Source organism: Malaya genurostris, chromosome 2, assembly GCF_030247185.1.
Source record: "Malaya genurostris strain Urasoe2022 chromosome 2, Malgen_1.1, whole genome shotgun sequence".
Taxonomy (NCBI): Eukaryota; Metazoa; Arthropoda; class Insecta; order Diptera; family Culicidae; genus Malaya; species Malaya genurostris.
In genome coordinates this window covers 191,402,333-191,417,409 of record NC_080571.1, presented here as the reverse complement: position 1 = coordinate 191,417,409, position 15,077 = coordinate 191,402,333, and the positions used below count along the sequence as shown (strand labels likewise).

Genomic DNA, 15,077 nt, shown 5'->3' with positions numbered 1-15,077 from the left:
TTTAGAAATTGAAAAAACATCCATTAAAACTGGGTTTTATCGAAATCATTTCTACCGCGTCATCTCCAAGCGCGTTTACAAAGTCAATCTATGAATTGAAATACTAGCAGGTTGATAAGATATTTAAGCTGTCCAGTTTAACAACGTGTCCGGTCCCCTAATAATTTCTTAAGTTTCGGAGAGAGGGGAGGGGTTTAATCTCTCCCCCCATGTATACGCGCCTGATTTTAGTAGATGCTTTTCTGGTAAAAGATCTGTTCCTATGTTGTTTCTGTATAATTTTTCATTATGGGGAAACAGTTTCTAGGTATTTGCTTCTTCTGGGAGATGGCATTCTGGGGAATGGTACATACTGTTGTGTGTCTTTCTACTAATTAGTACCTTCGTGAATATGGTTTTCTGGAGAACGGTACATTCTGGGGAAAATACTTCGTTGCTTTAATTTTTGGGAAATGATTTTCGGGAGAACCGCCTTTGTCATATAGAAAGTTAATGCAATCTCTTGAAAAATTGACTAGTGAGAATTGACCCAGCGGGCTAAGTGTTCTATATCATTCGACACAGTTCATCAAGCTGAGGAATGTATGTGTCCGTGCGTGTATGTGTCAAATCATGTCACTCATAAAACAAAAAATCTCGTAGTCCCATAAGTTGTTATCGAATTTTATCATGCTTTCATAGGGTAAAGTGAGTCATTTAGAGCGACGGTGCAAAAAGGGTGAAATTTTTCTAGATTTGGCTCGAAACTGATTCAATTTGTGGCTATATTAGTTACTTATTGAACGAACCGACTTCGGCTATACTGGTTACAAGTAATGGAAATAGTGGTCAAAACTCTAGAACGAGACGCACTCAATTTTCTCAGAGATAATTTGATCGATTCCAACAAACTTAGGCTCAAGTAAAAGTCTCCATAGTCGCATAGGTTGCTGTTTAATTTCATCCGGGTCCGACTTCCGGTTCTAGATCTATAGGGCGAAGTGTGTTCAATCATTTAGTGCGACGATGCAAAATAAAGTAAAATTCTTCTTAACTTGACATAACTGTTTACAAATTGTAAAGGTTATGTTAGTTTATACCCAAAGAAAGTTTCTTATTTTATTCAAGATAGAAAACAAAATTTCTTGACAGAATCTTCCAGTGAAATTTTTAGAAATATAAGTAATATGAGAAAGGCATCATTACACCACTAGATGAATTGAGAGAGGTTTTTTTTCTATCGGATTTGGTTAACCTAGTTTGGTGGTTTACTTGCTTCCAATTTTTCAGCTAGAGATTAAGACTGAGTCTATTCACGATATTCGAGATCACGACGAGATTTATCTTAGTTCATCTCATCTTCTTTTCTATCCAAATGAGTCAGAATTCGTACAATCGCCCAGAAAAAAAGACTGTTTTTATTATTTGTTCCAGTGCCCTTCCATTGGTTGGTGGGCTTGACGGTATTGCAAACATCATCACATACAATCAATTAACGTTACAATTTGATAAAGATATGCGTTACAGCTTTTAGCTTCATAATTGAATTAAATGAATAAGATATTGAACGAATTATTTGAATAAGATGTTGATTGCATTACGCTCCAACATCCGGGGTTGAAGAGGCCGGTAGGGCTTAACTGAGCTCTTTTTTATGTTTCATTTCTATACTACCGGCCCTTATTACCAGTGTGAAATGAAAATTAGGTGGAGTGAACGTATTCCAATTGGGTTTTACACGATGACAACAAATGAACGGTAAATCGAGTTCATATATGACGATTATTGGTGGTTTGTGTACAATGGATTACTGTGGAATGAGATAGAATATTGTAGAATAGAAAAAAAATAATGACTGATCCAATGAGCAAACCACTGATGTTCATCCAGTTTTTATTGTGAGGATGTATGTTTGGGACCTGATGGTGAGATGACGTGTGAGTGAAATGTAAGAGTAAGTGCCTGCAAGAATGGTAATAAAGGCCACCGTTTCAGCTCAAGACTAACGATCGACCATTAGAAGAGATAGAAATTGGGTAACGGTACCCCCATTCATCTCAAATCCATTGGTCATTTCACATATGAAAACCATTAGTTATAGTGAGATCTGTTTGATAGATTAACTTGATTAGAAGTAACATGAAATTTGGAGCATTTTGCTTCGCTAAAACAGCAGTATTGAACCATTTCCGAACTACTGCTATGCGTTATTGCTTCTTAGAGACGAGGCAAAGACTTTGTATTCGATTTTATCACAATTCATTTATTGAAAGTCGAGTGATCGCTAAAATAACATGGTGACTCTACTAATGAGATGACTGTTGGCACACTAGTTTTAGTTAGGATCTATTAGAGTAGAAATAGTAACTTAATGTTGTAATACTTGCGTATGGAATACATGTAGGTATGTATGCATGTGTGCCTGTGTGTATGTATGTATGTATGTACAATATACATTTTACCGTGCCTTTGGGTGCGTTGTATCAAATTGGTAGTGATGCATTTCGATTGTGAGTCATGGTAACACTGTCAAGGATCAACCGAAGATAACGAAATGTGAACATGCTGTAGTAATACTTATGGGACCCAAGTGTCAATATAATTTAAATAAAAACGCATGTCCTCAGTTCTTCTCCGTCAAACCATCATGACCGGCCTTACAAAAATTTCATTAAATAAAATCTTTTTTTTCTATTTTTTTCTTTTCTCGGAAATGGATAACTGAGCATGAATAAGAAATTCGGAATAAAGAATAAGATATTCAAGAAAAGCAGAAACAAATGTGATAGATGTAGAGCTGAAAAATTGGAAAATAATTTAATTAACTCTCTTAGGTAGGAATGAAAACACCACTGCATATAACCAGGGATGCCAGGTTCACAGATTAATCTGTGTTTCACAGATTTTCAATTTTCTGCACAGATTTTAAAATGACACATATTTTCACAGATTTTTTAAAATGATCACAGATTTTCACAGATTCTGGAATAAATCACCGATTTTTGAAATAGAGCACAGTTTAACACCAAAAAGTACAGAGCGGTTGAGGAAAAAGGTACAGAGCGTGTTGGTAGTGAGACTTTTTTTTGTTCACCAAACTGATTTCGATCTGCTATTATGGTACGGGGACACGGGTACAGATTCTCACAGACAGATTTTTGGCTTGATCACAGATTTTTGAAAAAATGACCTGGCATCCCTGCATGCAACTAACTTTTACATTTAAGGAAATAAAATAACATATCAGCAAAAGTACGGAATGGAAATAAAATAGAATGAAAAAAAAATTCTGGTCCTTTGATCAATCTTCCCGTTGTTTCAAAGGTTTCGACAACTTTTGTAGGAAGCATAAATTTCATTTATAATTTTGTTGTTGGATTTGTTCGATTTTCAGACGACGCTTATGGCTGTATGCAGAGCGGCTTTGCATGACTGTATACGCTGACCTAGTTCGTTGCAAATGTTTGGATCGTTTTTGCTGATATTGGATAACTTCACGTCAATAACTAAACGCTAGATACTATCGAACATTTCCAGTTAATGACTTTTGACATCAGATGCGGTTCGGTGGAACGCATCCGTTTGAGATTTTGTATACTTTAAAATCTGCTTTGATTGGTGCAGCAGCTTCAGGGTTTCTACTCCTGTTCTTATTAAATCCAATTGCCAAATCCACTTGCCACCTTGGTTATGTGCACTTTGCACAAACTGGTTACCCACAAGGAATCTTTTCTCTAAATGATTTAAAAACTGTTTTTTTTTCAGAGCGGAGTGCCGTAGAGTTGTGCTAGAGTATTTGTTGAGTTACCCATTAGGACCTAAGGTGGAGCTTACCATTCAATTTTACGTTAATCAATTAGAGTACGAAGTACTTTCAGGACGCGAATCCGCTGTGTTGATGCTAAAATCAATGTTCACTGCATTCCCGACGGTAAACGATGAATATAACTGTAAAATAAATTTATACTCAGTTCCATTATATTGTAGGAATTTCTCTATTCCAAAGGCAGCGTAATCTTCCTTTCACTGGGCATTCGATTAATCAACGAACAGTCTTCTTCATGCCGTGCTCTAGTGGCAGATGCTTTGGAAGCTTTACTGATTCGACTGGGTATGAAATATCATGACGAATTAATCGAATTTATTCTGATTTTGTTGCAAAATAAAAAACTTAACCATAGAGAACTTGGTGCACAATTCATCACGCGACTTATAACGGTCGAAAAAGAATCATTTGCAACACGGGTAGATAAGATATTTCCAGCCTTACTTTCATCTCTGAATGATTTGAGTTCCGAAAGTGCGGGAAAATTTGTTCGAATAAAGCGTTTTGAATCACAAGATGAAAATGACAAAGAGGCTCAAAAAATGAAAGATCATTCACTGTTCCAAACGTTAAATGTTTTAAACCAGATGGTTGAAGCATGTCCGGAAATTGTTTCTAATAGTAAATATTCTGTGTTGATGGATGAGTTGGCATATAGTCTTCAAGCACTGCTTTCCTATGGCCATCAATGGGTTCGATTTGGTGCACTTCAATTACTTGGCGTCATCCTTAGTGCTATTAAAACGGATTCTATTTTCAAAACTCAGAATAGTAATGAACATTCTTTGAATCGCCGGTTCATATACAGCTACCCTCATGCAGACATTCGTTCTCTTGTTTTGGATATGTGTAGTCAGTTGAACCCAGGAGAAACGGATGATGCCACAGCTCAACTTATAGCTCAAAATCTTCTACTGATAACGAGTATTCTGCGTGAAATACCATTAGAAACTAGCAACGTAGGAAATAAGAATATCGATTTGAAATGGATCCTGCGAAGAGTACGATATGTGATACAAAGCGAAGTTGCGAAATCACCAAAATCGATTTCCTTGGTAAGGATTAGTTGAATCATAAATTGTGAAAATTTATTAACATAGAATATATAATTTTAGCGTAAAAACATGTTCCAGCTTATGGAAGCAATTGTCAATATGTTAGATGGAGATGTATTAATTTGTTTAGCTTCGTCAATGTTGTCACCAGCACTACGAGAACTGACTGACAAAGATCATGTGAATGATGAGATAAAGCAGATAGTCGAAAGGCTGGGAATTCAGATTAAAACCAAAATTGGTAAGGATCAGTACGATAGTATAGTTCTAACTATGCATTCGAAGATTGAAGAAAAACGTCGTGCTCGACAGCAGAACAATGCAATAGATAAAATTAATAATCCTCTTCATGCTGCGAAAAGAAAAATGGCAGATAAATTCCGTAAAAAAGAAGCCAAGAAACGCAAAGTTGATATGCTAACACAAGTTGGCAAGCGGGTATTTAATGAAAAGTCTAAAGGAAAAAGGAAAAATAGGCGTTTGGAGGACTTATTTCAAAGCACATAGCGATCTAGTGGTGGGTACGACTGTAAATTTGATAATACTTAGGTTTAAAAACCGCATAGACAATATATATATATATATATATATATATATATATATATATATATATATATATATATATATATATATATATATATATATATATATATATATATATATATATATATATATATATATATATATATATATATATATATATATATATATATATAAATAAATACGAGTTATAATGCCAACCATGTTTTAATCATCTCTGACAATCCGAATTAAATTGACGCTTTCCCATATTTTCGAATATCGATAATCGTTCGTATTAGTTGATTATTTTGCCACTTTTACACTTTCGCTTCCCGAATTCTATCTGTGCAGCTATACTAAAGTATAACACATTGAAGACAAATTAAATCAGTTACAAAAAACGAGAGTGCGACACGACCTATTACGATGACATTTAAAATGTTTCTAATTCATTCATTAGATTATTATTTTTTAAACACACAATTCATTTGTCGCCATCTAGGACGCCATCAGATCATGTACATCAATTTTCATACGTGTGTTGATATGTGTATATTAGTTGAACAATTTTTTTTATTATAAAGTCGTTTGTTGGAAATTATCCACTTTATAATTGACTTAAATATAAAAAAACAGTTTTCATAGTATAAGAGACTGGACAATTTTTGGAAATTGAGAAAAAACATCCAAACAGAAGTGGCCAACTCAAAATCCAATATCTCTGGAACCATCGGGGCTAAACCGGACCCGTTATGGGGCGAAACCAGACTATAAAGTTCCACACAAAAATTAAAAATGAATACAATGAGGTCCCAAACAGGTTTCCCAAATGTATCATATACCGCCGCGCAACAGTATTATTAAGGCTGCCATGCTACTCTTTCCATGACAGCTTTGCCGTAGCCTTCACTTCGTTCGACAGTTTATTCCCACAGTTTTTCTTGCTCTACGACAGCCGAAGAAGCATGAAGCTTTCACTAAGGCGACAGTAAACTTTGGGAAACAGTCACTGCGTTATTCATGTTGAAACCAAAATATTACTTGCCAGGTCTGCGACTTGTAGCCGGTGCGGTTTAAATTCATTTCTCTCGGTTCGCTATGACGATTCGAGGTAATCTGTTATTGATAACATTGATAACAGTATTAGCGTTCACTAATGAGTTAAAAAATCATGAAACTACTAATGCGAAATAGATATTCAATGGATTGACGAATGGACTTTTTATATTTTGTCGTGAATACGACTTACTTTACTATGGGGCGCCTTTTCAAAATTTACCCTTTGAGAGAGTGATATGTTTTTGATCGTGAATATCTCTTGTTGTATCTGACGAATCAACATAATTTTTGCCATCGGAAATATGATCACAATTTTATGATAAAATTTTCAGTTGTGTGACATAATCTCAAATAATTCAGAAATAAACTTTTCTGAAATGTTTGGTATAAACGAGCATCAAAGAGGATAATTCATAAGGCGCGTTTGCCTTTCTCGTATTTTGAAAGCTCATAGCTCAGTGATCTGTGAGAGGATTTCTATAATCTAACTACCAATAGAAACGAAATGTTTCAACTTAAACGTGTATAGCAACAGCATTGAAGTATTTCAATAGTACACTATTAAAAAACCTGTCTCATTTGACCCATGTCAACACCAGCCAATCAGAACGCGTTCTGAGGAAGAGAACAAAATATCTGCTGCTGTACAACAAATCGTTCGAGAAAAATGTTCCGAACAGTGCTTAATATCGTAGTGAGTTCCACAATTTGGTCCTTCTGAAAGGCAGGAATGAATCCCGTACAGCATCCTGATAGCTTCTTTCAATGAAATGCAAATCCAAAATGAAATAATCGATATTAAAATTCTGTATGCGGCTATTTTTATAGCCGTTAGGACCGCCCATTAGTGAAAAAGCTACAAACGAAATCACGTAAAAAGAAACCTCTTAACATAAATTGGATCAGTTTGGATTCTATTGCCACTGCTAGCAGATGTATTGTGTGTCGTTAGCAAAGCTAGTTTCGTTTCCGACAAGAGCGATTACGTCACTGCTGCCAGTTGTTTGCATTGGTGAAAAAACAACGAAAAGAAGACAACGGACCTATGAGCTATCAAAAGTTTACTAGAATAAAGTGTTATTCAGTTTTTGCAATGACTGAGCGGAAACATATATTGGAGAAGAAAAATGAATGAAAAACTAACAGAAAAGATGATTTATTGAAAAAAGATACGCTCAGAGACAGGACTCGAATCTGCGTTCTTATGCATTCCGTGCATACGCGCTACCATTTCGCCACTCTGAATCTTGTTTTAGTCACTCTAAAACGCCAGACAGACATAGTAGAACGTACATCGAACATGGTCTACATCCTGGTCATCACCCGACCGATACCTTACATCCAAACATCTTCTCTGTCCATCAAACACTAGTCTTCTCGCTTTATACCTATTTCTCCGATCAAGCATTGGTAGGAGAGTGTTTTTTATAATCGCTTGTCACCTTCTTTAATGGTGCCAGTCGCTGGCTGAACATCGTCAGCGACAGACCCCTATGAAGGTTGTATTGATGGTCTGCCCTTTCCTACTAGAAGCAGATTGTTACGGAAAATCAAACCGCAATTGTTTTTAACGATTTTTTTTCTCTCGCTTTTTATGGCGCAGACCATTTTTTTAACGAATTATTAGTTTTTAGTTTGTTTGACGTAAATAAACATAAAAACTGAACTTAGTTATGGCGGCTTTACGTGGCTTGATGAAGGATGAGTGTTGTAGCTGTGTATGACTTGCTGGGGCAAGGGTCGGGATTGTCGAGAATCGATGTTGTAGGGGCCGTTTGCTGATTGGCAGGCACACCATTACGCTGCTCGTCTGGAACAGTAGTCGCTGTGATAATCTCACTGCCGACATCCGCAAGTGGCCGCACTCGATGAGGTTGCTCACTCGCAATACTTTGGGGACTATCCTTAGTCGGTCTCACGCGCTTCGTTGCACCCTTCGAAGAGCCATTCTTGGCTAGCCGCATCCGTTGAGGCTGCTTGCTTGCAGTGTCCTCAGTTTGGTCCATCCATCTCGAAAGTAGTCTCAAGAATTAGCTGCCGGCGAATCACGCACGAATTTATATGCTCGCGATGCATGTCTTCTTTTTCTTCTTAGAATACGAAACCCAGCTTACACTTGAAATTTGAACCAACAGGAATGAAGGATGATATCATCTGGGGAATCACAAACGTTAATTAGGACTTTCGGAACTTAATACTAAGTATAACATTTAAAACATTTTTTTTCGTATTTATTATTTAAACTTATATATTCTACATCTCATTCTGCCCCTACTCTATCCGAAAATACTATACAAAAGCATATTATCAAATTTTCTTGGTACTTGTAGTTTTCGTTTAGGTCTATCTTGGATGATTGGGGAATGACTTTGTAGTTCGTTTTCTGTGTATGTGGTAGAATCATCTGCATCCGAAATTCCTTCACTGTTAGGTGTATCCTCGTAATCATAACTGTGCACAATTTTCTTAGCAAAGCAAAGTCCAGGCATTACAAAGGTTACATTACAAAGACCAAATCCCACAATCCTTTTGTAGGATTTGGCCTTTCTAAGAATCCTTCCAGGTCGGGGCTCGAACATACGACAACTGACTTATAAGACAAGCGCCCTATGCATTGAACCATCAACCCGGGCCGGGTTCTTAGCATCTTGAATATTCCGTGAGTATAATACCCCCCGTTCACTCCGGACTACTATTTTCGATCCTTCTCTTCCAACTATGTCAAACTTTTCGCTCCCGAAAGTTGGGTCTGACTTCAATTTCTTGTTAAAAAAACCTTATCCCCAACAGTAAGATCAGAATGTTTTGCACCCTGATCCGCGTACTGTTTACTGTTTAGTTTTGAATAAGCATCTTTTTCTCGAATATCTTCACGGTCAATATTCGTTGTGGTATGGGAGGACCAAAGACATGGAAAGGTAACTCTGAGCTTCCACCCTACTAGTACTTCAAACGGTGTAACTCCCAATCTTGATAGAGTTCTTTCTTTATTGTGGATGTGTATGTATTGTTCTAGAGCCATTCGCCAATTTCTTTGATCCAATTTTGAAGCTACAAGTGCTTTTTTTATTCCTTCATTTTGCCTTTCGATGGCACCATTCGACTGTGGGCTTAATGGTATTGACTTCCTAATTTTAATTCCTCTCTGCTCCCAAGTTTTTATATAATGAAATGGTGGCCCATTGTCGCTTTGCATGATAAGGGGATAACCCCATATGGCAAAAACTTTGTTAAGAGCATCATTCGTAGTATCAGCATCAGCGAGAAGATGAACTCATTTGATTGCGTATCTGTTCGTATGGTGAACTTCAAACTTATTAGATACATTGAAAAACGTTCAACTCCCCAAACCATAGCCAGAGCTTCTTTTTGGGTTTGGGAATATTTTTGTTCGGTAGGGGACATGATGCACATTCGATGACTCTCGCTATTGAATTACAGCACCTAATCCATATGGAGAAGCATCGACGAAGAGCTCTGTGTAGTCTTCTCTGTTGAAATAACCTAGTGTAATCACAGCCCTTAATGCACCATTCTTTAAATCTTTGAACTCATCTTCTATGTCTTAGTTCCAATAAAAATGATCAGGTTTTGCTAAATGGCGTAGCCTGTGTTACGTGTTTTATCTGCGCGATTCGGAATAAATCGTTCTACGAAATTTATAAGTCCCAAAAAACTTTTCACTTCGGCTACAATTTCCGGATTTCTAAAATTATTGATAGTTTTGATTTTATCCTCTTCTATTTTCCAACCATCTGATGATAACGCAAATCCCAAAAAGATCAGTTTTTTTTCTTCTCATAAATACGATTATTTCATAGGCAATATACATAGGTTTTTCTTCGCCGTGGCATCCACAAAACATAGTACTTTATACCTAATACATTTCGAATATCCTATTAGTATGTTGGTATTCATTAGTTAATCTAAACACTGTTTTTATCAAGCGAGTTGCTATTTTGAATTACATTGAATAAAATACATTTATTTTGTACATGATCTTATTACTATTTCAGGTTTGTTTGTTTTAATATAGAATAGAATTTAATTTGGAACTCCAATGGACATAATGAAATGATAAAGAAGTTTCATATAAGGAAGGTCACGACAAGAAAGAATGTCGCGAACCGGGACATTTGATAGTCTATTTCGGGTACGCAAGAAATTTATTAGTTGAGATTTGACATCACGATACTCCACGCATGTCTAAACGACATGATCAATATCGCGATAACCTTCGCCACAAGCACAATGATTAGTTTCGGAAAGTCCAATTCGAAGGAGATGTGCAACTAACGTGTAGTGATTGAACATGAAATAAGCATCACGTTTGGCTAAAATATCGGCTCTTTCATTGCCTGGAATGGAGTAATGAGCCGGGACCCAAACTATTGTGTTTTGATAATTATTGTTCAATATGTCGTTCAGGCACTGTTTTATTTTGCCCAAGAAAAATGGTTCATTTTTGCCAGTAGCGTTTGATCGAATGGCTTCAATTGCACTCAGACTATCTGTGAAGAGAAAATAATGGTTTGGAGATAATGTGACGATTACACTCAAACTATAATGAACTGCTGCTAACTCTGCTCTATAAACAGATGCAGGTTCTTGAAGCCTAAATGAATCCGAAACATTGTTGTTGAATATACCAAAACCAGTAACCTCTTTAATTCGTGATCCGTCCGTGAAAAACATTTCAATATGTCAATATGCCTGAACTTACTTGAAAATATTTTTGGGATTTCCATCGAGCGTAGGTGATCCGGAATTCCACGCACATCGCTCTGCATGGATGTGTCGAAAAATAAAGTTGAGTCAGGGACATTTAGGAGGCTGACACGGATAGGAATTAATCGTGAAGGGTTGATTTCCTGTGACATATGGTTAAAATATACTGTCATGAATTGAAGCTCAACTAGCCTTTCAAAGTTATTAATAACTAAGGGATTCAGCACCTCACATCTTATTAGCAGTCGTGACGAAAGCTCCCAAAAACGATCCTTCAATGGAAGAAATCCCGCCTGAACTTCAAGGCTCATTGTATGTGTCGAGTGCATGCAGCTTAAAGCAATTCGCAAACAACGATAGTGAATTCGCTCCAGTTTGATTATATGAGAGTTTGCAGCGGAACGAAAGCAAACGCATCCATATTCCATTACTGGAAGTATCGTTGTCTGATATAATTTTATTAGATCTTCCGGATGAGCACCCCACCAAGATCCTGTTATTGTTCGAAGAAAATTTACTCTTTGTTGGCATTTTGTTATCAGATACCTAATGTGCCCTCCCACTTGCATTTGGAATCAAACCACTATTTGAAAATCAAAACCTGTTGGATCATTCTTCCCATCATATGAAGCTGAAGCTGCGCGGGATCATGCTTTCTTGAAAATACGACAAGCTCTGTTATCTATGCAGAGAATTCGATACCCAGATGAACAGCCCAAACGGACAAGTTATCTAAGGTATCTTGCAATGGTTTTTGCAGATCAATAGTTTTGAGTCCAGTAACTGAAACCACGCCATCATCTGCCAATTGTCTTAGTGTACATGGGGTTACTAGACAGCTGTCAATGTCGTTTCCAAAAAATTATACAGGAGCGGACTGATGCATGAGCCTTGCGGGAGACCCATGTAGCTAATTCTGATTGTTGCCAAATCGCCATGTGAAAAATACATGCACTTCTCTGACAAAAGGTTGTGCAAATAATTATTTATAACCGCTGGAAGTCCATGTTGATGAAACTTGTCTGAAAGAACATCAATGGAAACTGAATCAAATGCTCCTTTAATGTCTAAAAATACAGATGCCATATGTTGTTTTTGAGCGAAGGTAATTTGGATGTCAGACGAAAGTAATGCAATTCGTCCCTTTATTTCTACGGAAGCCAAACTGAGTATCTGACAACAAACCGTTCGTCTCGACCCAAGTGTCGAGACGTCGAAGAATAATGTTTTCGAACAATTTTCTGATGCAGGACAACATTGCAATGGGTCTATATGAGTTGTGATTGGAAGCTGGTTTCCCCTGCTTTTGAATGGCGATAACTTTCACTTGCCTCCAATATTACAATATTTTGCTCAAGAAACTTGTTGAATTGTCGATTCGAGTATTTCTCACTCGTTTTAAAAACGTCTTGAAAGCATTTTGTTTCGCGTGTTTAGCATCTGAGCACTCTTTGTCCCACTAAGGGTTTGGAGGCCTTTTGTTAGACGATGAGCCAAGAAATTACCATTATTGGCATCGGTCAAGGTCTGTCTTATAGGAGATGCTACTTGAAGGCTAGAGCTATGATTGTTAAGTTATGTTCTGATATTTCTAGTGTTTACTGGTGAAATAAGCTCGTTGCTAGTTGTTGAAAGTGCACTTCTGGGAAGTAAATTAACGGTAGGCCCTAGATAATTATGTTTACGTTGGCTTGCCTGGTGATGTTAGATGATATTTGCGGCGTATACGCAGAGGCAGTTGCTCTGGGTTGCGTTGGAATCATGAGGCATTGTGCATCCAAAATATTGTTGAACGGTTCATTGGTACCATTGCTACTGGAGGGATTGTAAGCATGTTGATTAACAGCGACAGTGGTAACGGTTTGTGCTCGCTAATAGTTGATGTTGGTGGTGCAAGTAGTAAGAGGTGCTGATGATAGTGAAAGAGCAGTTTGTGGTAGAGAGGTGAAGCGGTACGGATATCGGTCCTGGTTGAGTATGTCGTAGGTGACAATGAAAAGTTAGCAGTTTTAGCAGTGTTGACAGTACAGGTGGCGACCGGTGCTGGTAAAATGGATCCATTTGTGGTGTTGGAATAGCGGTGTTAGAGTCGTTGATATTGCACGGAGAACCCTTCGATCATAAAATTGCGATATCGCAGTTTTTTTTTTTGTTTCAATTATAGAGGCTTTAACATCTTAGGTCATTCGCCTCTTCGGACCAGAAAATCATTCTGTCAAATGCTGGAGACAGTTGAAAGCAAAACAATAATCGCAATGCAAAATCAACAACTTTTTTAGTTGAAATCTGTTCGCGTCGCTTCAAAATGACAATGAAAACAACATCGATGGTTAAAGAGTTTGGTGAAATTGTGTCCATTAGATTTGAGAAATTTATGATTGCATAACAAGTGTTTATCTAACAGCGGTGTTGTGATAAAGTTAACCTTGTTTAAGATGAAAAAGATTTGGTGACAAATTAGAAAATGTTAATGAATGATCATCTCGTAATCTTTCAGGTATGCGCAAAAATTGTATGCTTCAAATTCGATCATTGACTTACTTACTTACTGTTTTACTTCCAGCTGTTTGATACCGATGACGATGTTCATGCATTAGCAATAAAAAACGCTTTTTGACATCAATTTATATGAGCTTGGGTGCATCAACCGCTGGGAATTGGAATTTTGCGACGGCAATTCAAACGCACCATTCAATCGCAGCTCGTTCTGTGTGTTTCAAACCCTTCGCTCCTGTTACTTAATTTATAAAAGTAACAGGAGCGTAGGGTTTCAAACCAGCCCCCTGCTATGACGTCATGAAACTGTGGCCAGCATCATTCTGCAAAAACCAAAACAATGAAGAAGAATGGCTAACAAAAATCTGGATATTACAAACTACTTGTTTATTCAGTACCCTTTAAAACACTTCCCCGCAAATTATCGATCAGAATATCATCACTACGATAAGGAAATTAAGATTTTACTCGAATTGAAATGCTCGAATGTTTGTTTACCGTACTTTGAGCGCTCTGATTGCCCACCAAATGCCCCAGATGTTGGCCACGCTAGCACTTGCTGGAGCACCCTATCTTTGCCACCGGGCTGTTTCAAACACACAGAACGCGCTGCGATTGAATGGTGCGTTTGAATTGCCGTCGCAAAATTCCAATTCCCAGCGGTTGATGCACCCAAGCTCATATAAATTGACCAAAGTTATCAGTGCATAACTTTAGTTCAACCGTTTGAAGGCATCATCTTTCAATACTCATTTTAGACAAATTTAATAATTTCGCTAATTTACTCGTCCCTCCGGGCACTTTTGCTGATTAAAAACGTTTTTCTACATCAATCATTTCCGATCGAATCAGAAGTATTTTTTTTAGAATTTAGATCTTTACTGATCTCGACTTGACATGATCATGATCATAAAAAAATCAAAATCACTTAGAGATCAGATCAGTTCTGATTTCGTAATGATAATTTATTCCTTGGTTAAGATCACTTGAAATCAGCAGTGATCGATGGTTTACCCAGCCCTAATGATATTACATGTCAGTATAAAATACTGTTTATATTTTAACAACGATATTTATTCCATGAATCTCAACATACCGAACTTATTTCAAATAGATCATGACGTGTATCAGTAAGTATATTTTGATTATTTTCGCAAATCAATAGCATTGTTCGAGTCGATTCGACTATTTGCATTAAAACAAATAATAATTTTGACTAAAACAAATAAAACCTATTTTTTTCAACTAACAGAATTTTGTTTCAATAACAACACCAGTTATTTCAACTAAAATATTTATTGAAATTGAAAGGTCCTCACTAATTGACAGCATTTTTTTTTTCAAACGGTTAAATTAGTTGTTTCAACCATCGTTTCTGCTAATCGAAAAACAAAAATGACAGCGGATTCGTT

General features: G+C 36.9%; 1 protein-coding gene across 2 annotated transcripts in view; it reads left to right on the top strand.

Moving 5' to 3' along the window:
- LOC131432894 (small subunit processome component 20 homolog) overlaps positions 1-5,434 on the top strand; it is an 87,940-nt gene extending 82,506 nt beyond the window's left edge. For both annotated transcript variants that reach the window (XM_058599469.1, XM_058599470.1), the window contains 3 exons: positions 3,745-3,910; positions 3,967-4,860; positions 4,921-5,434. In XM_058599469.1, coding sequence (XP_058455452.1) covers positions 3,745-3,910; positions 3,967-4,860; positions 4,921-5,367 — 1,507 coding nt within the window. In that variant the 3' untranslated portion in view covers positions 5,368-5,434. The remainder of the gene's footprint in view (positions 1-3,744; positions 3,911-3,966; positions 4,861-4,920) is intronic.
- The last annotated feature ends 9,643 nt before the right edge of the window (positions 5,435-15,077 follow it).